We start from the raw sequence: 23,084 nt of genomic DNA, 5'->3' as shown, positions 1-23,084 counted from the left end.
TTCACACGTGTCTATAAAGCACATGTGAAATAGGACAAATATAAACACCCACCAAATTATTATTATTATTGTAATTTCCGTTTGCAACTGGAAACAAACTACTTAACAGCATTGCCTGCAGGAGTTTGTCACCACCATGTGGCCAAACAATGTCACATACTCTGCTCCTTATAGTCCCCACTATTGAGACGCCTAACCTCCAGGCTGCTGTACTCCAGTAGCAACTACATGAGAATTATTTGAAAGAAAAACAATAGTATTTGAACCCAGGTCTGCTATGGTGGACACAACACTCACCAGGCTGAGCTGGGCCTGTACCAGCTGGAAACAAAGTGAAACGTCTTTAACACACAGTTACAGAGGCATATCCCTTCTAAGTAATGATAAATCAAAACCCCTACTAATGTTTGACTGTACAGTGAATGCAAAAATAATCACAGGTCATGAACAATGAAGGTGAGCTGACAGTAAAGCCATCTAATATTGCTCTTCAAAGATAAGAAGAAAATATAAGAAAGTACAGAAAGTTTGATAGATACAAGTAAGGACACCATTTCTATGCAGAAGGAATTTTACGCTGTCAGGAGTATCTATTTCAATTACTTACCACTAGGTTGAAGAACCCCAGCACCAACTGTGAAGGAAATCAGGTCAATTATTACCAGTTGGGTCATAATTATGACAGTTATAAAAGTTACTCCAAAATAGAATAACGTACCACTCGAAAAACTAAAATAAAATGTTCAGTGATTCTAATGACATATGTTGCAAAACTATTGAATATAAAGTATAATTGATGTTGGCTTCCTAAAAAAATACAACAACTGTTCTGCAGTGGTAATGGTCTAATACATACCTCCTGGTAATCCTGTGGTACCTGCAGCAAACCAACAGAAAGTTCATCAATGACGTGGTATACTTATACTATGCATTTCCATAGAAATTAACAATAAAGTACTGTATCAAAGTACTCTATCCGAGATGCAACCAGACAGAGAGAAAATCAAACAAAATGAAATACCATAAAGCTACACAAATGTTAGTTTCCCTACTGTGAAGAACACATCTAAAGCAGGGGCTCCAAACATATGTGCTGAAAGAATGACACAGTAATATGTACTTTTGTGTCCAATGTTCTCATATATCTTTTTTCAAACAATGTGGTATTTAGAATACAGTACTGTAAGGAAACATCAGGTAATAGCAAGGATATGATCCCCTGCTGTAGAAGATAGAGGGAGATAGGACTTTAACTACCAAGGAGAAAGGGTGAGTGCATACAGTACGTATCTATAGGGATATCAGGCACAATCTTCATCGGAGCAATCTTTATTGTGGAGGAGAAGCTTGTCACAATACTGTCTCATACCAGTAACATTAACAGTAACTAGTAACATTAAAGTATAAGTCATTCAAGTATTGACAAGTGTCAGATTCATTTTATTTGTTAAAAAGCAAGGGAGGGAGGAGAGAGCAGAAATGGGAGACATTTCAAGCGCAGCGAGCTGCAAAGTTAGTTGGGGGACAGAGAGGCGGAGCGTTTTAAGAGGACAAACTACGTCTAGAAAATACATTGGCATCACATTATTTTGTCAACATCCACATGAGCATTACTTTACATTCCTCTACATATTATTTTTTAGCAGGAGGCCAAAACACTACAATGTTTTCACAAAGGAATCTAACAGAATCAACCGCTAACAACTGTCATATGGATTGAATGTTTATCAAAAGCCAAAAAGTAATCGCATCAAATGTTATGAAATGCTTATGTAAGGAATTGTAAAGAACACATGTGTATACTACACTCTTCAAATGAAGTGTAACTATGTCCTTAGTCAGAAATGGTTTTATCATGCAAACACAGACAGCAGCAAGTCTTACTGGGCTCTGGCTCTGGGGCCTCTGTGGCCTGTGTGCCAATAGGTGTGGGATCTGCCAAAAGACAACAGGTTCCAGTTTCATCCATTGCAGTTGAAAACTAGCATAGAGCAGAAGCCATTATGGGGATCCTTGGCACTGCCATGGCAGGAGGGTATGGGATAAGCTCCAGCTCCAGGTGGTGAATAGCTATTGGATCATACAATGACACTAAAGGGGACAGCACTAGCAGAACAGATATTAAGCTGTCTCATGTTTCAGGGTCTTGGGAGAAGAGAGGGGGGCAAAGAGGTTTGGGGTTTGGGAGGAGATAAGGCAGGGGACTGGCTTGCGTGATACTGTCGTTGCTGTATGATACACCTGCAGTGGAGCGCAGTTAGCCAGACAGCAGTGGTAGTGGTAGAGGAGGGGGAAGTTAGATAGGATGCTAAGCCTGTGTCTGTAGGCCGTTGATGTCCTGCTGAGGCCTGCTGGAAAAGTCTGATGAGGTTTTGTCAGGTTATACAGTACATCAAACAAAAAGGAAAACTTGCATTATAATCAGTCTCTATTATTGAATAAAAATATATTTGTATGGCATTCTATGGTACAGTAATTACTGCTTTTTTAACATCTCTGTAAAATACAGTGTATATTTAAAATACAGTAACTCAGGGGTTCTCAAAAGTGGGTCTGAGGTATTGCAGGGGTCCACGGACAGATTATAATTATGATTTTTTCCCCATATATATTTTTTATTAATATTATTAACAACAACAGATTAAACTAATTTTGGCCAAGGGATCTGTGGAATAAGTTTAGAAGGTGTCATACAATACAATACAATGTAATATTATTAATCTACAATGTATGTTCTTAACCCTGGGCAACATGGGCCTGTCAGGCTCACATGGATATTGGTATCCACAGTACTCTGCCAATTACCAATATTTTTACATTATACTTTTTGTATTCCCCCCAAATTGTTTTAACATAACTGCACTGTAATTTAAGCTTTAAAACGGTAAAGTTTTCTCTCTGCCCCATGACAATGTGTAGAATTGCAGGAAAATGTTCCTTCCCAGGGTCCGAGACTTGGTTCATCCGGCCATGCACTGCCAACGTCATAGTTTACTACACTCCTTGTATGCTATTTTTTAACTCACTCGAGCTTTGTTCTTATTATGAGGGGGTCTCTGATGAGTTTTCTATCACAAAAAGTGTCCCTGAAAAGTTTGAGAACCGCTACAGTAACTAACACTTACTCTGTAGCATTTGATATACAGTATTTGATATACAGCATTTGATATACAGTATTTGATATACAGCATTTGCAATGAGAAAACAGTTTAATTAAATCCAAAGTCTTGTTGAGCGCAAAACATGTGGTTCTACCTGTTATGGGTCATTGTGTCACATTAGGAACTTTGTGGATTTTCTTTCAACCCTTCATTTTGGACCTAGTTGTGTAGTACTAGGAATGATCCTGAAGGAACTATCTAAGCAAGGAAAAATAAACCTAGCAAGAATCAAAGGTGAAACTAGTATCCATTTACCTGGTTTGCCTGCGATAGGTATCCCTGTGCCCACTGGTAAGTCAGTGCGCTCAATGGCAGTTCCTCCAACACCACCACCCACGCCCACACCTGGACTTGGAGTCGCTGCTGGTGCTGGCACACCTTCTCCACCGATGCCCACCCCGTTTGGCTTACCTGTGGGCAGGTAAGAACATAGGTGAGGGTACAGTATAATCTCTTGAGCTATGGTAAAAATCTTGATTCAGCTAACAAGAGATATTAGGTACTGTACAGAGACCGCACAGAACAGACAAACAATATTGTTCTTCCACTGGTCTGCATTACCTAGACTAAAAGTTATGACAGAACAAGAGAGGCTCTTACCATATTTAGCAGCTTTGGCCGCGGGATCATATCCTGCAAACACAAGCATCATATCATTCATATTTTCACTGTATTCTGAATCACCTTGATAACTCACAGAAAGACAGACGAGACCGTGATGCTGTTGGAGCTCTTTCTGATGTCTTTACTATTCACACACATCCTCTGACGTACCTCCAGCTCCTACTCCACCCTGTACTCCTCCTGCTCCCAAGCCTGTTCCGACACCTCCTGAGACTCCTGCGTAGAGGTTCACAAGGAAATTATATGATTTCAAAACCAGAGATGTGAGCATGAATTCAACTGATGTACAAATTCTGATGTTGCTATTTTTAGTAATATTACCATATTTAGCAGCTTTGGCTGCAGCGGGATTATATCCACCAGCCCCAGTTACACCCCCTCCTCCTGGTAATCCTCCTCCTGGTAATCCTCCTGCTCCTCCAGCTCCTATTCCTGCTCCTGCACCTCTGGGGACTCCTGTGGTAGAGGGCCACAAGAAAACAATTGGATTTTTAATGAATGTCCAGCTTCAGAAGTGCCAAAGATACAGTAGACTTGTCACCACGACTTAAGACAGTAAATTCAACCAATGTACCAATAATGAATGAGATTGATTGTTTTGAGTGATCTTACCATATTTAGCAGCTTTGGCCGCAGCAGGGTTATATCCTCCAGCCCCTGGTACCCCTCCTCCTGCTCCTCCAAGTCCTCCAGCTCCTAGGCCTGCTCCTGCACCTCCTGGAACTCCTGTGGTGGAGGGTCACAAGAAAATTATAGTTAGTTAAAAGTAGACAGAAGTTTAACTCTGATGTTGCTGTTTTGAGTGTTTTTTCTTACCATATTTAGCAGCTTTGGCCGCAGCAGGATTATGTCCTGACATGCAAAAGTTTAATGAATTAAAGACATCATCCCTGATTTATGAACTCACTAAAACAATTGGGGGGCGGTTAGGAGAATGTCCAATGAAAATGTTTTCTATTCCAGGATAAGTCTTCATCTCTGTCTAGGAAGCTACCCTTTACAGAGACCAACATAATGTGTAGCATATAGTACAGTACATTTCAGCATCAACAAAGCCAAAACGGACTCACCTCCATATCCAGCCCCGGGTACCCCTCCAGCTCCTCCTGGAACTCCTACAGATCAGGCTCAGGATGTTATTATTTGGTGGTTCAAACAACATGTAATATCAATGTAATATCTAATGTAATATGTAATATGTAATATCTATGTAATATCTAATGGTTGCTTCTTTGAAACCCAGTGGGAAAAACTGTAATTTATTTCGGGGGTTTGGCACCACCGGCAGTGTATCAATACAGTATATTAATACAACGGTTAGGCAGTACATTTTTCAAAATCATGGAGAGGATAAAATACCATATTTAGCAGCTTTGGCAGCAGCGGCAGCCCCTCCTGCTGGTACCCCTCCATATCCTCCATAGCCTGCAATACAAAACAAATAGCAATGTTTATAAATGACATCATAAATGGTTTGATAAGACAGACCAAAGCTCCCCAATCATAACCAACAGTATTAACTCTTCCACATTACATTAGATTTCAACTTCTGTGCAAACCTCCATATCCTGGTCCAGCCCCAGTCCCTGGCCCTCCTCCTGCTCCTCCTAGGCCGGCTACTCCAGCTCCTGAGACCACAAGAAGAAATTGTTATTATTTTGAAATAATGTCTCCATTCAGAACTGCCTAAGATACAGTATACTCTTCTTCTTCTTACCATATTTAGCAGCTTTGGCCGCAGCAGGATTATATCCTGAAATGTAAAAAAATAATAAATTAAAAACATCGCTCTTGCATCCCAAGCCTCATGATACAGTAGTATTACTAACACTAGTTTATGCTATCAATTCATGATATTACAGTATATCAAGTTGGCATCATTAGAAACGTACCTCCTGCTCCTGCCCCTCCATATCCCCCATAGCCTGTCAGTCAAAACATGGAACATCATCAACCAAGTAGCACTATAAGGCAATGTGCCCCACTTTACCTTAAAACCAACCCCTCTGCTCAAACACAGTAACTCCACAGCTTAAACCTGTATTTAAAGCCAACTCTACCCCTATGCAAAGTCTACAAACTACATATAGATGTATTGTACATAGGAACAAATACATATTGTATGTGTGAACACTGCCTTTACTTCCACTCCTCCCCCAGACTCTTTCTTTGGTATAAAGCCACGGAGGCTGAGGCCCAGGCCTGGGATATCCTCCAGCAGGCACACCCCCCCCATATCCACCCCCTGGCCCACCAGCAGCCCCCTGACCTATAACACAGGAGACACGGTCATGAGCAGACACACGGTAGTACTGTAAAACATTGACAGAAATGTCATTTTGTGTTTATGAATTTTTCTTACCATATTTAGCAGCTTTGGCTGCAGCAGGATTATATCCTCCAGCCCCAGGGACAACCCCTGCTCCTCCTCCAGGTACTCCCTGTATTCCTCCTGCTCCTCCAAGTCCTCCTGCTCCCAGGCCTGTTCCTACACCTCCTTGAACTCCTGTGTGTTCACATGGAAATGATCTGATTTTAAAACCTGAAATGTCAGCATGAATTCAACCAATGTACCAACTCTGATGTTGCTGTTTTGAGTGATTTTTCTACCATATTTAGCAGCTTTGGCTGCAGCGGGATTATATCCTCCAGCCCAAGGTACACCCCCTCCTCCTCCAAGTCCTCCAGCTCCTAGACCTGCTCCTGCACCTCCTGGAACTCCTGTTGTAGAGACAAATTATTGTATTTAAAAGTCATGTATACCATAAACCAACACTGAATGAGACTAGCCTTGTGTTTTTAGTAATATTACCATATTTAGCAGCTTTGGCTGCAGCGGGATTATATCCTAAAGCCCCAGGTACACCCCCTGCTCCTCCTCCAGGTACTCCTCCTGCTCCTGCACCTCCGGGGACTCCTGAGGTAGAAAACATCAAGATTTTGTTGTTAAGTCATGGCTAACTTAACAATTGAAAAGATACAGTAAACTTGTGACTTTTCTTTTTTTTTTTACCATATTTAGCAGCTTTGGCAGCAGCAGGATTATACCCTACAAATAAATTAATTAATAGATTTTTAAAAAGATTTTCAAAGTCACACTTTCCAAGACACATAATGCAGTAGCATACAAAACAGTGTGAATGGATTGGAGAAGTCAAGCATCATGACTGACCTCCAGCCCCAGCTCCTCCTGCTGGTACCCCTCCTGTTCCTCCAAGACCTCCAGCTCCTAGGCCTGCCCCTGCACCTCCTGGGACCCCTATGGTCGAGGGAAAAAAACAAATTTCAAATTCAACTATTGTATCAACACTGAATGAGTCTGGCCTGATATGGAGTGATTTTCTTACCGTACTTAGCAGCTTTGGCAGCGGCAGCAGGATTGTATCCTCCAGCCCCAGGGACAACCCCTGCTCCTCCTCCAGGTACTCCCTGTATTCCTCCTGCTCCTCCAAGTCCTCCTGCTCCCAGGCCTGTTCCTACACCTCCTTGAACTCCTGTGTGTTCACATGGAAATTATCTGATTTTAAAACCTGAAATGTCAGCATGAATTCAACCAATGTACCAACTCTGATGTTGCTGTTTTGAGTGATTTTTCTACCATATTTAGCAGCTTTGGCTGCAGCGGGATTATATCCTCCAGCCCAAGGTACACCCCCTCCTCCTCCAAGTCCTCCAGCTCCTAGACTTGCTCCTGCACCTCCTGGAACTCCTGTTGTAGAGAAAAATTATTGTATTTACAAGTCATGTATACCATAAACCAACACTGAATGAGACTAGCCTTGTGTTTTTAGTAATATTACCATATTTAGCAGCTTTGGCTGCAGCGGGATTATATCCTAAAGCCCCAGGTACACCCCCTGCTCCTCCTCCAGGTACTCCTCCTGCTCCTGCACCTCCGGGGACTCCTGAGGTAGAAAGCATCAAGATTTTGTTGTTAAGTCATGCCTAACTTAACAATTGAAAAGATACAGTAGACTTGTCACTTTTCTTTTTTTTTTTACCATATTTAGCAGCTTTGGCAGCAGCAGGATTATACCCTACAAATAAATAAATTAATTAAGATTAAGATTTTAAAAAAGATTTTCAAAGTCACACTTTCCAAGACACATAATGCAGTAGCATACAAAACAGTGTGAATGGATTGGAGAAGTCAAGCATCATGACTGACCTCCAGCCCCAGCTCCTCCTGCTGGTACCCCTCCTGTTCCTCCAAGACCTCCAGCTCCTAGTGCTGCCCCTGCACCTCCTGGGACCCCTATGGTCGAGGGGAAAAAACAAATTTCAAATTCAACTATTGTATCAACACTGAATGAGTCTGGCCTGATATGGAGTGATTTACTTACCGTACTTAGCAGCTTTGGCAGCGGCAGCAGGATTGTATGCTGAAATACAAAACAATGACAATAATTCAAAACACCACTCCTGACTTGGATAATATAACAAAACTGCATTTCCAGCCCCATATCCTGAAATGTAATAAGATCGTGAGATATAAATATCACTTTAGATAATCCTGTTGCCAAGCACTGGTTTATACTATCGATTCATATTTTTTTTATAAGCCTTAGACCATGATGAGATACCTCCACCCCCAGCCCCTGGTACCCCTCCTCCTGCTCCTCCAAGTCCTCCAGCCCCTGGTACCCCTCCTCCTGCTCCTCCAAGTCCTCCAGCTCCTAGGCCTGCTCCTGCACCTCCTGGTATTCCTATGGTGGAGGGTCACAAGAAAAATATCAGCATAAATTAAGCAATGTACCAACACTGAATGAGCCTGAAGTTGTTTCAAGTGTGGTTTTCTTACCATATTTAGCAGCTTTGGTGGCGGGGTTGTATCCTAAAATAAAAAATAATTAAATTAACTTACATCATCCTTCCTGGCTTGAATAGCAAAATACAACTACATTTCTAGCCCCATAAAGTAGAAGCAGACAGCACAGAGTGTCTGGAGGGTATAAATGACTGTACATCTTAATGATTCAAATGAACTTGATCATGAACGTTAGTCTTACCATGAATTTCTGAGTCTCCTCAAGCAGTAGTTTATGCTATGAATGAATTCATGAAATTGCTACAAGCGTAAGATACTATAGTGCAATAATTAGACAAGGTACCTCCAGCCCCTGGAAAAGTCCCTGCTCCCCCAAATCCAGCACTCCCTGGAACACCTATAGGGAGGGTAACATCCATACAGTATATTACACTATACAGCATGATCATTTCTATTATTAAAAAAGACTAGTGTGAGTTGGAGCTAGCTAAGCCAAAGAACGAAGCCCTTCAGTGTTGGTGTGTTAACAGCATTGTAAAGGCTGTGGCCTGGGCAGCTTTGGGATGTTTTGGTTAGTTATCCTCACCATAATAGGGAGGCCTGGCTCCCGCTCCATAGCCTGTTCAGAGATGATGAAAATGGTAATGGTGTTAAGATATCTGCTACATTGAGTTTAAAGCTGCAGTACCAATCCAGGTTAGTGCACTTGATAGAAGTCAAGACAATACAGAATTATAATGCATATACAAGGATGTCTACAGGCAAAATGCACTGGTTACCAACTCTCAGGTTGGGGTTTGCTTGAGCAAGGCACATCACCTTCATGCAGAACCCAGTAGCTGGGATAATGTACAGTGGGGTACATAATTGTTGGCACTCTTGATTAAGATGAGCAAAAAAGACTATTAAATAAATAACACAAATACTGAGCTATATTGTATGCTCCAAAAAATGGTGGAATTATATTGATATTAATACAATTGACAATTGCTGAGAGAAATAGATCTAGATAAAACATTATTGGCACACCTGTTTTCAATACTCTAGCACCCTCTCCTTGCGAGGATAAAGACACAGAGTTTTATGAGATTGGAGAACATGTTGGGAGGGATCATAGACTATTCCTCCAAACAGAACCTTTCCAGAACCTTGATGTCCTTTGTTTGCGGTTATGGACTGCACTCTTCAATTTAAACCACAGGTATTCAATGGGGTTCGAATCCAGAGACTGAGATGGCTATTGCAAAATGCTGGTTTTGTGGTAAATTATCAATTTCTTTGTGGATTTTGATTAGTGCTTTGGGTTATTGTCTAGCCAAAGATAGTCAAAGATCCACCATCCTATTTTACAGTAGGTATGAGGTACTTTTCTGCATATGCTTCTGTTTTCAATGCTAAACTCACCAGTGGTGTGCATGGCCAAAGAGCTCTATGTTCATGTCATCTGACCATAGCACCCGTTTCAAGCCAAGTGCCAATGCTGTTTATCAAACTCCAGGTAGTGCTATAGTCATATGACATGAAAACAGAACTCTTTGGCCATGCCCACCAGTGGTGGGCTTGGCATCGGAAAATGGAACTTAAGCTTGGCCGTAAGTGGATCTTCCATCAAGACAATAATCCTAAACAGACATCAACATCAACAAAGAAATGGTTAATTGTCCCCAAAATCAATATTTTGCCATGGCCATCTCAGTCTCCGGACTGGTGGAATGGAATGGTCTAAGATCCCTCCCAATGTCCATCTCATAAAATATTTTAGACAAAGGCTCAGTGTCGTTATCCTCGCAAGAACACTCTGAGCAATTGTATTAATATAAAATAATATAATTTCCCCATTGTTTTGAGAGCATAGGTCAATAATTGTATTATTTATTCAGTCTTTTTTGCTCATCTTTATCAAGGGTGCCAATAATTTTGGACATGACTGTACTTTAGTTTAAGCTATAGCTTGGCAAACATACTGTAGTAGAGGTATGTAGTATGTTCCTCCATTCAGAGGTGTCTAGCCTACCTCCAGCTCCCCCTAAGCCTGCGCCTGCTCCTCCTGGAACTCCTGTGGGGGAGGGTGACATGAAAACAAGGGTTGGTTAAAAGTGGACAGACAATTTCAGCATGAGCTAAAACCAATGTACCAACTCTGATGTTGCTGTTACGGGTGATGTTTCTTACCATATTTAGCGGCTTTGGCCGCAGCAGGATTATATCCTGAAATGTAAAACATTCATTCATTAAAAAGGAAATTCTGCCAAGCCATTAAAGTAGACATAGAGTAGAGTCAAACTACATGACATCCTGCACCCCAATGGTGCTCCTTACTGTACCTCCAGCCCCAGCTCCTGGTACTCCTCCTACTCCTCCTGCAACTGATCCAGCACCTGGAAGACCGCCTGCACCTCCTCCAGGGAGTCCTGTGTAGAGAGACACAAGAAAACCATTGGATTTCAGAAGCATGTCTAAATTCAGATATTTAACAGTGGAACTAAATTAGTAAACAGTATGAATTCAATCAATGTACCAATTCTGATGTTGCTGTTCTGAGTGATTATTTACCATATTTAGCTGCTTTGGCCGCTGCGGGATTATATCCTCAAATGCAAAAAGTTCATCACTCGTGATTTTTATAGTCTAAAAATGATTCAATATTTTTGCCAAATATAACCATCTAGTTTACAATATCATACCTGAATAAAGTCCTTAATCTACACAGTAAAGAGCAGCACCACTGAGATGAGATTAGTGATAAATGTGTAGTATACTTTTAGGCTCACCTCCAGCCCCAGGTACACCTCCCCCTCCTGGTACTCCTCCAAGTCCTCCAGCTCCTAGGCCTGCTCCTGCACCCCCTGGAACTCCTGTGTGACAAGACAAGACAAGACAAGACAAGACAAGACAAGACAAGAACAGTTAGTTAAAGGGATGATCTGCAGTTCAAACAATAACAAAGCAATCTCAAATGTATAGACAGCGCTACAGATGCAAGACTGACCATCCACGATATCAACATTATAGTTTTAATACTGTTTTGAGGCTATGCAGTATTTGTTTACAATAAAACGGTTTACAAACAAAGGAGTAAAACACGTTTATTTTGGATTCTGATGGTACGACGGTTCAGCTGAACTAAGGAAGCATCTATATGTTATATTCTTCAGGAATATGTGGGTATAAAGAGTATCATTAATTAATTTTAAAAAATTATGTAGCAACTGCTGTTTACCCCTTTAAATGTGAAAATAAAACATTTATGTACCACCACTTGTTTTGAGAGATTTTTCATACCATATTTAGCAGCTTTGGCCGCAGCAGGGTTATATCCTGAAAAGCAAAAGTTTATGCATTAGAAACCCACATTTTTATAGTCAAACTGCAATCACAAAAAAAATGTGGCAGAATTATGAACTAACTAAACTCACTGTAAGAGTCCTATCAGATTTTTAAATTGTACAGTTTCTTTCATATGTACCTCCAGTTCCTCCGGGTACCCCTCCAGGTACTCCTCCTGCTCCTCCTGCTACTGATCCAAGACCTGGGACGCCCCCTGCACCTCCTGGGACTCCTATGGTGGAGGGTCACAAGAAAACGACTCACATTCAGTCTTGTCTTACTATCTAAAACTCTGATACTGCTGTTCTGAGTGATGTTTCTTACCATATTTAGCAGCTTTGGCTGCAGCAGGATTATATCCTGAAACGTAAAAAAAGAATCATAATCTGAACAGCTTTAGATATACACTGTCAGTATAGACCACAAAAAGTGTGAAAAAGCTATATGTTTCATTTGTATCCTCTGAATATCTAGTGGTAGTAATGTTGCTGTCCTGCAGTAACTGTAGCTGTCCTGTCTAGTAGTTTTGTTTGGTGGTACTGTACACTGTCAGGTACAGTAGTAGGTCAGAGATCTCTTTCTCACACTCTCTTTCTCTCTCTCTCACCTCCAGGGTAAGCTCCTCCCGCTCCAGGGTAGGCTCCACCTGCACCAGGCACACCACCCAAACCAGCACCTAGGGGTGGGTGAAGAGAGAGAGAGAGAGAGAGAGAGAAGGGGAGAGGGAGAGAGAGAGAGAGAGAGAGAGAGAGAGAGAGAGAGAGAGAGAGAGAGAGAGAGAGAGAGAGAGAGTAAACACCTCAAGAGTTAGTAGTTGAAGTAAAGACATTTCAGTAGCCCTGTGATAGCGATCATTACCATATTTAGCAGCTTTAGCTTGAGCCTGGGCCGGGTTAAGACCTCCTGTCCCCACACCTGCAGAGAGTGGGGGAACATAGACAGAGTTACAGGTCTCATTTCAAATTCATTTAAGTAATAGAGAGCTTTTAAAATATATTTCCCCATATATTTGTGTAAGAGTTCTCCAAATCCCTACCAGTTCCAATGGGGTATCCAGGCTTGGATCCAGGTCCTCCTTTTCCCCCAGGAAGGCCTGCTCCACCACCACCACCAAAGCCCCCGTATCCTGAAACAAGTGGAGAGAAACATCTACCATCTACACACATACATCTACACACATACAATTACACATACATGCAGACACAATACTTAAAACATTTACATATGAAAAACTTTCTGTACCAAATGGAAGTTTGCCTCCAGCTCCTCCAGCTTTCGCTCCATAGCCACCTGTGTAAACCATGGTGACATATAAACGGAATAGAGTAAAGGTTTTGAATATCCGCTAGCACACTGTCAGAAAATCAAACTCCAATGTTTTTGAACGGTCTTTGTTTTAAGGTATTGATTTATTGTTGATTTACATAATACAAATACATAAAACCACACAATTACACTCAAGTATATTCAGCAGGAAACATTAATACATCTAATGTAGAGGGTTAGTAGTTCTACATCATTGTTAAGGTTTGAGCCCAGTAGGTCATAGCTGAAGCAGTTTGGGTTTTTGCAAGTGTAAACACAGCTACATTTGTTTCTCATCAAACCGCTGTTGATTTGATTCAGAGATATAACCTAGCCTGCTACAAACATGGAGAAACATTCTGAAAACGAAGCTACGGAACAGACAAGGAGGATTTGTCAGTCCACTCAGATCTTACTATTGCCCCTGAGTGACTACAGATCTGAGAGGAGGCCAAAGGAGAGCTCTAACCTACTGTATGCTTTTGGCTGCATGACACTCTTCCCTGTGAGGGACCACATACGGTAAATAGATAACTCAGACCATGTTGTCTTAACACACATAATATTAACTGACATTGATTGAAGTGGTGGTCCCTTATAGGGAATGGGTGTGAAGAAGCTAACTTACATACAATACATGACAGGAGCAATCACAGTTTTAGTGGGTTACGGTTCGGAGTTATTGCACTTTTCAGATTCTCGAAGCGTCTTAGAGGGGAAGGCGGTAGATGTATTGTTCTGATTTTGAGGTCTTCCTAGAACGTGATGATGTGACTGCAACAACACATGGTGAAAAGGGTCTCCTTTTTGAAAACAACTCAGTTTTGAAGAGGAAAGAAAACACCCTTGTCCCAAAGCCAGGACCTAGGCCTCAAAAAGAGAACGATTCTCAGCAGCCAATTCACAATGATAAACCCACCATACATGACCTGATGCCATAGAGGGGGGTAGCCATAGAACCGCCCGTGCACGTGGCCGTTCATGTGACCGTGGCCGTGCATGGGGCTGTGCATGGGGCTGTGCATGTGGCCATAATGGGAGTGATGGGGAAAAGATACTCTGTTCACTGGAGGGAAAGGAACTGCAACGCATGGTCAACAGTGGGTCAACTTCATTTATAGTGACTGCAAACATCTGACATTTAACATCCATTAAACACTGGGATGATTGACGTTTAAGGACAATAGTCATAGTTGTTTTAAATAACTAATGGAGGATTGCCACCTCCAGTTTACCTGCACACGCCAAATGACTATACACTTGTTTTAACACTAGCTATGTGTCCATTTCTATAGATTCCAAGATGTCAATGCAAAGACTGGAAAATGTAGCTTCATTATCTTTTTCACTGTTATTTTACCTGTGAATTGATAGTAGAAAATATATCATTAGCAGTCATTAAATTGTCCGATGACATACCTTGTGTTTTGGGTGTTTTGAGTGGGTATCCATGGAATACTCCTGGCTGCATTGGTCCTCCGTAACCAACACGACCTGAGCCTCCTGGTCCCTGTTGTCCTCCACCTGGCACTGTAGACGACAAATCATATCAGGCAGACAGTCGGACAGAGAAACAGACTAGATATGAAAACAATGTGATCTGTAGATGCATGCTACAGGTATCCCAATCAAATGTTACATGATTTGGGATTGAGTCCGTTCCCAGTGGCCACACCAGGCAGCACTCCACGACCACCAAACCCTGCAGACATGAAGAGAAGGGGATCAGAGGATTAGCTAGTGAATGGCGGGATTTACCGGGATTGACCGCCTAAAATCACTCCCTTTTCCCGGGATAAATAACTGTGAGAAACTGGTAAATTATAATAAATGATTTATATGAACAGCATGGCGTGAAATGGCGTTAAATGATATGTGATGTCGCTTCCCTGCAGGCTCTGCATGATGAACACTCAGGGTGGGGACAGACAGCCCATCTCCGTATGGAGCGCAGTTCACAATGCATGTAGACCTCATCATGGTAACTTTTTTTCTTGTGCCAGGTAGGCCTACATTTGGTACAGCATAGACGATGCTACAGTAACATAAATACCAAATGTGCATCTAACTTACACATCTCCATCTGGCTTTCAGGGATCCCCTTGTTTTTTAATTGTAAAGATTATTATTATCATTTTAGTTGCAGATGCAGAGTTTTAAACAGAATATCACTTGAATGTAGTTGCTTTAAATCAGGGCACGTGCCAGCGCTCACTCACAGTTTCTCTCTCTCTTGCCATCAACTCCATTCAAAGAGCATCCAAAATAAACTATCCTGTTCTAGATTTATATATAGCCCTATATAAAGATCTCATAGCCTACCTCTTTCAGGTAATACATTCAATGCAATATTAGCCTTATATTTAGCTAATTAATGATGGGTTATGCATAATAAGCTTCTAATTTATAGCCTCCGTCTCTTGCGCAATACGCACGCAGCTTTGCTCCGTTGGCCTCTCTCCTTAATAAACGCTCCCTAGCTCTTGGAGTCCCATGCAGGATAAGCTAGACTACAATAGCTTGCTGGACATAATTAAAACTTTTTTTTTTATACCACTAGACTATTTGAAGAGGGACACAAGCTCTTTTTTGCTGAATGTTAAATACAGCAGCCAATAGAACTCACGGGTAGTTTGAAAGGAGAGCAAATTAAGCGAATTGAAAGCCTTCTGCATCTAATTATAGTCCTATATTATTCAAGGATGTCAATAGAATGATGAAGATAAGGAAAATTAATTAACTGTTGAAAACGAGGAAGGAATGACACAACAACAGAGAGAGAAAGTGGAGGGAAGCTAATAACATTAAGGGAAATATGAAAGGTATATATGCATCAGCCTACTAATTATAAAAATAGGCCCTATTATATTTCAATGTTAAAATCAAATTCTCTAGCCTATTCTTGTAACTTTGTAGGCTACGTGTGCTGCACCAGAATCACATGTTCTCTTCTGCTTTATCATGGTTTATATAATACAATACAGTACAGTAATACAGTTCACACTAAAAAAAGATGAGTCTACTGGAGCCATCTGGATTTATTTACTCAAGAGAGCATATACAGTGCATTCGGAAAGTATTCAGACCCCTTCACTTTCCCCCCCACATTTTGTTCCATTACAGACTTATTCTAAAATGTATTCAATTGTTTTTTAATTCATCAATCGACACACAATACCCCATAATAACAAAGCAAAAAGAAATAGAAATAAAAAACAAACACAAATATCGTTCAGACCCTTTACTCAGTACTTTGTTATCGTACCTTTGGCAGCGATTACAGCCATGAGTCTTCTTGGGTACGACGCTACAAGCTTGGCACACGTGTATTTGGGGAGTTTCTCCCATTCCTCTCTGCAGACCCTGTCAAGCGCTGTCAGGTTGAATGGGGAGCATCACTGCACAGCTATTTTCAGGTCTCTCCAGAGATGTTCGATCGGATTCAAGTCCGGGCTCTGGCTGGGCCACTCAAGGACATTCAGAGACTTGTCCCGAAGCCACTCCTGCGTTGTCTTGGCTGTGTGATTAGGGCCGTTGTCCTGGTGGAAAGTCTTTGGTCCTGAGCACTCTGCAGCAGGTTTTCATCAAGGATCTGTACTTTTCTCTGTTCATCTTTGCCTCGATCCTGACAAGTCTCCCAGTCCCTGCCCCTGAAAACCATCCCAACAGCATGATGCTGCCACCACCATGCGTCACCGTAGGGATTGTGCAAGGATTCCTCCAGAAATTAAACTTCTCATTCAGGCCAAAGAGTTATTGGTTTCATCCAACCAGAGAATCTTGTTTCTCATTTTAACATTTAACATTTAAGTCATTTAGCAGACGCTCTTATCCAGAGCGACTTACAAATTGGTGCATTCACCTTATGACATCCAGTGGAACAGCCACTTTACAATAGTGCATCTAAATCTTTCTCATGGTCTGAGAGTTCTTTAGGTGCCTTCTGGCAAACGCCAAGCGGGCTGTCATGTGCCTTTTACCATGGAGTGGCTTCGGTCTGGCCACTTTACCATAAATGCCTGATTGGTGGAGTGGTGCAGAGATTGGTTGTCCTTCGTGAAGGTTATCCCATCTCCACAGAAGAACTCTGGAGCTCTGTCAGGGAGACAATCGGGTTCTTGGTCACCTCCCTGACCAAAGCTCTTCTCCCCTGATTGCTCAGTTTGGCCGGGCGGCCAGCTATAGGAAGATTCTTGGTGGTTCCAAACTTCTTCCATTTAAGAATGATGGAGGCCCCTGTGTTCTTGGGACCTTCAATGCTGCAGAATTGTTTGGGTACTCTTCCCCAGATCTGTGCCTTGGTACAATCCTGTCTCGGAGGTCTACGGACAATTCCTTTGACCTCATGGCTTGATTTTTGCTCTGACATGCACTGTCAACTGTTGGACATTATATAGACAGGTGTGTGCCTTTCCAAATCATGTCCAATCAATTGAATTTACCACAGATAGACTCCAATCAAGTAGTAGAAACATCTCAAGGATAATCAATGGAAACAGGATGCACCTGAGCTCAATTTTGAGTCTCATAGCAAAGGGTCTGTATACTTATGTACATTTTTTTCTTTCACTTTGTCATTATGGGGTATTGATTAAATAAATGTTTTTCCTAGTCAATATTAGAATAAGGTTGTAATGTAACAAAATGTAGAAAAAGTCAATGGGTCTGAATACTTTCCGAATGCACTGTAGCTACATCTATGGGATTTTGGGTGCTTGGGCTCATTAAATGTATTTAATATATGGCTCATCAGGCTAGAATTGTTTTGTAAAATATTTAACCCTAGAATGGATATCACAGCATGCAGATCCCTGAGTTACATCAACCTATATTAATCCCCAGAGGGGAGGGTATGGTGAAACACTCTATTTGATATATATTGTGATTCATGTGGGTTTGATCTGTGGACTTTCAGAAGAATAGAAGATACACACCTTGTCCTGGCACCTGGCCACCTTGGTAAAGTCCAGGCACCCCCACACCTGCAAAGACCAATAAAATCAATGATTTTATACTGGATCCAATGGCCTTCATCGGATATTGTACACATGCATAGTCACATAAACCCACGCTCACCTGGCACTCCTCCTTTTGGAGCCTTTCCTTTTCCGGCACCAGGTCCCAGCCCACCTCCAGGTAGTCCAGTCTGAGGAATAACAGGTGCTGAAAGAGATACATGGGAGAGACATTACATACTGTAGTTACAACTACTCATATACCAGTTAGTCCCCAGTCAGTATTGTGAATCGGCATAGGTACATTAAACATCTAGAGGATAATGATTAAACATTGAAAATTGTCAAGATAAAAAAGTAGGACTGGATGGCATAATTTGAGCTTTGTGTGTGTGTGTGTGTCTTACCTCCTGCAGGCACCGCAGCTCCTGTTCCCGCGCCTCCAGGTCCCCCTGAGTTGGTCATCATCATCATCGTCATCATCATCATTAACACCACAGTGATCAAAGAATGTGGACAATGCTAATCTTTATCCAGAGTTGTATTGAAAGGCAGAGGTTCTATGGTACTCTAATCTGTAGAAAGTGTATGTTGGGAATAGGGTGCCATTTGGGACACAGTACACAATAATGCATGGCATTCATCTTGCCTCATCAAATGCTTTATATCTTTGGCTCTTTGGTTATCCCCTACGCAGGAAATGAGCTGTCAGCTCTGGCTCTTGGGGGCTTGGCAGTCGGATGAAAAGTTTTCATTTATTTATTTAACCTTCTCTTTCTATCTTAAAAATCCACCAATCCTTCTCTCTAAGGAACAGACATTACGCAGTGCCTTTAGTATGTGGTGAACAAATGAGGAGATTCAGAGAAACAAGGGAAGGCTGGCAACAGAGAGAATGGAGAGGAATGCTGCTGTTCTGTTCTATCTGAAAGGGGTTTGGATGAAATGGGATCATTTTGTTGGAATACCATGAAAAGAGTCAAGATAGGGAGCATTGCACAAGAGCTGTATCGGCCTGTGACTGAGGGCCTTGTCGACTGCCAACCAATATTTAAGCACAGGCTATTTTCCATAATACTAAGCCATGATACCCTTCATTGAACATGTACACACATACTCCAAAATAATGTAGTTCAGGCAATATTGTTGCTTAAACTATCTAGACTATGTATGCCGACTTATAAATCATGTCAAAAGTTTGGATGCAATTGATGTGAAACATTTTCTCATAGCATGTGAGCACACAAATATATGTGTTATTTAAGGTTTTTACAGTTAGTGAGTGCTTTTTTAGATCAGATAACCTCTGCTTTCTTTTGTCTCTCGTCTATTGGGAATATAATTTAACCTCCGTTGGGTGGTTTGGGACACTTTCCTGCAGCTCCAGTGAACAAGAGATACAGAAGGTACATTATATACAGAAAGTAGTTCACTAGTTCTAAAATGGCCGCTGCGACTGTAGGATTTCAATAGGTCATGGGACCTTGGGTGCCAACATGCCACTCACCTAAACCTGGCTGTAATCCACCACCGCCATAGCCTATAGAGAAACACAGATACAATATGGTTGGATTATAGTTTGATGTGATATATGTGTATTTGGTTGTTTTATAGCTTTCCACAACATAGAGAAATCCATAGCAACATTATTAAATGGCAATAAAGTGTTCTTTGATACAGACTCTACCCACACAACTCTATAGTCTAGGGCCTGTGTTTCTCAAACATGTTGGCACCAGGGACTGGCAAGCCATGGTTCTCCTCTTTGGAGTACAGCTTTGGTTAAAAATATGACTTAAAAACGTGAGGACTTGTAAGTTATAGTATCGATCACATGGACCGCTGCATGGATTGCCCGCAGAATGAGGGTTGAGAAACAAAGCTCTAAGGATCTGTCCTGTCTTGTGTAGTGTGTACTGTACCTGGCTGTAGTCCACCTGCACCATAGCCTGAAAGAAACAAAGATTTATAGCTCTGACATATGGCTCAATGTATATTGAAAAACATCTCACCTAGCTGATGAATGCACTATTTGTAAGTCGGTCTGGATAAGAGCATCTGCTAAATTACTCAAATATACATGTCAATTGCAATACTATCACGGAGACCAGTGGTTCCCAAACTTTTTATAGTCCCGTACCCCTTCAAGCATTCAACCTCCAGCTGCATACCCCCTCTAGCACCAGGGTCAGCGTACTCTCAAACGTTTTATTTTTTTGCCATCATTGTAAGCCTGCCACACACACTATACGATACATTTATTAAACATAAGAATGAGTGTGAGTTTTTGTCACAACCCAGCTCGTGGGAAGTGACAAAGAGCTCATATAGGACCGGGGCACAAATAATAATATAATAATAATCAATAATGTTGCTCTTTATTTAGCCATCTTACATATAAAACCTTATTTGTTCATCAACAATTGTGAATAACTCCCCACAGGTTAATGAGAAGGGTGTGTTTGAAAGGATGCACATAACTCTGCAGTGTTGGGTTGTATTGGAGAGAGTCTCAGTCTGAAATCATTTTCCACACACAGTCTGTGCCTGTATTTAGTTTTCTTGCTAGTGATGGCCGAGAATCCACTCTCACATAGGTACGTGGTTACAAAGGGCATCAGTGTCTTAACAGCACGATTTGCCAAGGCAAGAAACTCTGAGCGCAGCCCTATCCAGAAATCTGGCAGTGGCTTTTGATTAAATAAAGTTTTCACAGAACTGCTTGTTGCAATTTCGATGAGGCTCTCTTGTTCAGATATTGGTACGTGGACTAGAGGCAGGGCATGAAAGGGATAACGAATCCAGTTATTTGTGTCGTCCGTTTTGGGAAAGTACCTGCGTAATTGCGCACCCAGCTCACTCAGGTGCTTCGCTATATCACATTTGACATTGTCCGTAAGCTTGAGTTCATTTGCACACAAAAAAATCATACGATGATGGAAAGACCTGTGTTGTCCTTGTTAATGCAGACAGAAAAGAGCTCCAACTTCTTAATCATAGCCTCAATTTTGTCCCGCACATTGAATATAGTTGCAGAGAGTCCCTGTAAACCTAGACTCAGATCATTCAGGCGAGAAAAAACATCACTCAGACAAGTGAAAATTATGGTCAGTAAAGAACATTTTAAGCTCTTCACTCGATTTAAAAAAACGTGTCGATGACCATATCATTGCATAATGCAGAAAATACACGAGAGTTCAGGGGCCTTGCTTTAACAAAGTTAACCATTTTCACTGTAGTGTCCAAAATGTCTTTCAAGCTGTAAGGATTTCCCTTGGCAGCAAGAGCCTCTCGGTGGATGCTGCAGTTTACCCAAGTGGTGCGATTTACCCAAGTGGATGCTGCAGTTTACCCAGCATCCAGCCTCTCGGTGGATGCTGCAGTTTACCCAAGTGCAGCATCCGGTGGATGCTGCAGCTCACTCCACTATGTCTCCCTGTCATGGTTTTTGCGCCATCAGTACAGATACCAACACATCTTGACCACCAAAGTCCATTTGATGTCACAAAGGTGTCCAGGACTTAAAAAATATCCTCTCCTGTTGTCCTGGTTTCCAGAAGAGGATGTCTTCCTTAATTGACCTCCCATAAACAAAACGTACATATACCAGGAGCTGTGCCAGGCCCGCCACGTCTGTTGACTCATCCAGCTGTAACAGACATATACCAGGAGCTGTGCCAGGCCCTCCATGTCTGTTGATTCATCCAGCTGTAACGCATAGAATTCACTGGCTTGTATGCGAAGCAGTAATTGTTTCAAAACATCTCCTGCCATGTCACTGATGCATCATGAAAGTGTTGTTTGATGAAGGCATTGTCTGTATAGTTTTTTGGGACCTTTTCCCCCAGCATTATCCCAGCCATATCCGCGGTAGCAGGAAGAATGAAGTCCTCCACAATAGTATGGGGCTTGTCTGTCCTAGCCACTCGGTAGCTCACCATATAAGATACTTCTAGCCCCTTTTTTATTAATGGTATCTGTTACTTTTATACATGTCTTACTACTCGAAAGTCGTCTTTATTCTCGCTCAAAATGGTCCTGTGGCTTATTTTTCAAATGGTCTTGTTTCATTTCTGAATGTCTGCGCAAGAGTGAAGGTTTCCCGCGAGAGAGTAACGGTTAATGTGATTGGATGTTAATTATTTGACTAGGCTACCTGTATTTGACATTGTGTTGTTATTTCAGTGAACACTAACTAGAAGGTTTAATTTGAATTATTTTTGGCAGTGAAACAAGGCTACTCAGGTGAGAAAGAAACCTCACTCAAATGTATAGCCCCGTTGGAAAATGTAAATGTATTTTTTTATAATGTGAATAAAATTGTGAATCACATTTTTATTTGGCGTACCCCCGACGGCAATGCGTTTGGGAATACCTGACGTAGACCAATGCTGGTCCACAGAAGTACAGTAGAGAAACATGGCTTTGAGAATCTATTCTGTCTGTACAGTACCTGGTTGTAGTCCAGCTCCTGCCCCATAGCCTGGTTTGGGTCCTGCCTTCTGTCCCAGACCACCTCCAGGGAAGAAGCTCCCAGCACCACCTCCTCCATAAGTCGAGCCACCATACGGCGAGCCTCCTCCATAACCAGCTGAGGAGAGTGACGGTGGGGGGTTGTTAATCCAACCCTTTTAACACTCTCAGTGTCTCATTGTGTCATATTGTGAAGCGCTCTAATGTGGCCAGGAGTGATGGGTAGCCTAAGTGGTCATTTAGCATAATATTAGTTTGAACAGGGTCAGTACTACTGGTGGGCCAAGAACTTGAAGTCACACTGCGCTACTGTACCTCCAGGCTTAGCGTATCCTCCTCCTCCTCCAAAGCTTCCTGTTCCTAGACCGGTGGCTCCAGGACCAGCTCCATATCCTCCACCACCAGGACCACCACCCCCAACACCACCAGCACCAAGGTTTCCATAACCTCAGAGAGGAGAGGAGAGGGAGG

The 23,084-nt window shown here is 41.9% G+C and overlaps 1 protein-coding gene across 50 annotated transcripts in view; it reads right to left on the bottom strand.

The window, feature by feature from the left end:
* Positions 1 to 23,084, bottom strand: part of LOC118368739 (elastin-like) — an 87,152-nt gene that overhangs the window by 15,503 nt on the left and 48,565 nt on the right. For 4 of the 50 annotated variants that reach the window (XM_052521073.1, XM_052521058.1, XM_052521063.1 and 1 more), the window contains exons 6-55: positions 22,929 to 23,060; positions 22,594 to 22,731; positions 20,063 to 20,089; positions 19,648 to 19,680; positions 18,548 to 18,592; positions 18,262 to 18,348; positions 18,120 to 18,167; positions 14,825 to 14,887; positions 14,605 to 14,715; positions 13,123 to 13,170; positions 12,917 to 13,006; positions 12,739 to 12,795; positions 12,488 to 12,556; positions 12,205 to 12,240; positions 12,020 to 12,112; positions 11,836 to 11,871; positions 11,325 to 11,408; positions 10,878 to 10,964; positions 10,726 to 10,761; positions 10,568 to 10,609; positions 9,140 to 9,172; positions 8,897 to 8,950; positions 8,587 to 8,619; positions 8,369 to 8,491; positions 8,129 to 8,167; positions 7,954 to 8,040; positions 7,787 to 7,822; positions 7,586 to 7,690; positions 7,384 to 7,494; positions 7,133 to 7,279; positions 6,958 to 7,044; positions 6,799 to 6,834; positions 6,598 to 6,702; positions 6,396 to 6,506; positions 6,148 to 6,291; positions 5,678 to 5,710; positions 5,503 to 5,538; positions 5,345 to 5,413; positions 5,145 to 5,210; positions 4,856 to 4,900; positions 4,602 to 4,637; positions 4,398 to 4,511; positions 4,107 to 4,241; positions 3,936 to 4,001; positions 3,762 to 3,794; positions 3,417 to 3,572; positions 1,885 to 1,935; positions 857 to 877; positions 608 to 634; positions 298 to 321 (exon numbers count right to left, since the gene is read on the bottom strand). In XM_052521073.1, the coding sequence (XP_052377033.1) occupies positions 298 to 321; positions 608 to 634; positions 857 to 877; positions 1,885 to 1,935; positions 3,417 to 3,572; positions 3,762 to 3,794; positions 3,936 to 4,001; positions 4,107 to 4,241; positions 4,398 to 4,511; positions 4,602 to 4,637; positions 4,856 to 4,900; positions 5,145 to 5,210; positions 5,345 to 5,413; positions 5,503 to 5,538; positions 5,678 to 5,710; positions 6,148 to 6,291; positions 6,396 to 6,506; positions 6,598 to 6,702; positions 6,799 to 6,834; positions 6,958 to 7,044; positions 7,133 to 7,279; positions 7,384 to 7,494; positions 7,586 to 7,690; positions 7,787 to 7,822; positions 7,954 to 8,040; positions 8,129 to 8,167; positions 8,369 to 8,491; positions 8,587 to 8,619; positions 8,897 to 8,950; positions 9,140 to 9,172; positions 10,568 to 10,609; positions 10,726 to 10,761; positions 10,878 to 10,964; positions 11,325 to 11,408; positions 11,836 to 11,871; positions 12,020 to 12,112; positions 12,205 to 12,240; positions 12,488 to 12,556; positions 12,739 to 12,795; positions 12,917 to 13,006; positions 13,123 to 13,170; positions 14,605 to 14,715; positions 14,825 to 14,887; positions 18,120 to 18,167; positions 18,262 to 18,348; positions 18,548 to 18,592; positions 19,648 to 19,680; positions 20,063 to 20,089; positions 22,594 to 22,731; positions 22,929 to 23,060 (3,525 nt within the window). The remainder of the gene's footprint in view (positions 1 to 297; positions 322 to 607; positions 635 to 856; positions 878 to 1,884; positions 1,936 to 3,416; positions 3,573 to 3,761; positions 3,795 to 3,935; positions 4,002 to 4,106; positions 4,242 to 4,397; positions 4,512 to 4,601; positions 4,638 to 4,855; positions 4,901 to 5,144; positions 5,211 to 5,344; positions 5,414 to 5,502; positions 5,539 to 5,677; positions 5,711 to 6,147; positions 6,292 to 6,395; positions 6,507 to 6,597; positions 6,703 to 6,798; positions 6,835 to 6,957; positions 7,045 to 7,132; positions 7,280 to 7,383; positions 7,495 to 7,585; positions 7,691 to 7,786; positions 7,823 to 7,953; positions 8,041 to 8,128; positions 8,168 to 8,368; positions 8,492 to 8,586; positions 8,620 to 8,896; positions 8,951 to 9,139; positions 9,173 to 10,567; positions 10,610 to 10,725; positions 10,762 to 10,877; positions 10,965 to 11,324; positions 11,409 to 11,835; positions 11,872 to 12,019; positions 12,113 to 12,204; positions 12,241 to 12,487; positions 12,557 to 12,738; positions 12,796 to 12,916; positions 13,007 to 13,122; positions 13,171 to 14,604; positions 14,716 to 14,824; positions 14,888 to 18,119; positions 18,168 to 18,261; positions 18,349 to 18,547; positions 18,593 to 19,647; positions 19,681 to 20,062; positions 20,090 to 22,593; positions 22,732 to 22,928; positions 23,061 to 23,084) is intronic. The other 46 variants (XM_052521079.1, XM_052521075.1, XM_052521067.1 and 43 more) reach the window with 46 other exon arrangements.

This window comes from Oncorhynchus keta, chromosome 1 (genome assembly GCF_023373465.1).
Source record: "Oncorhynchus keta strain PuntledgeMale-10-30-2019 chromosome 1, Oket_V2, whole genome shotgun sequence".
Lineage (NCBI taxonomy): Eukaryota > Metazoa > Chordata > Actinopteri > Salmoniformes > Salmonidae > Oncorhynchus > Oncorhynchus keta.
This window is presented reverse-complemented; position numbering and strand designations above follow the sequence as displayed.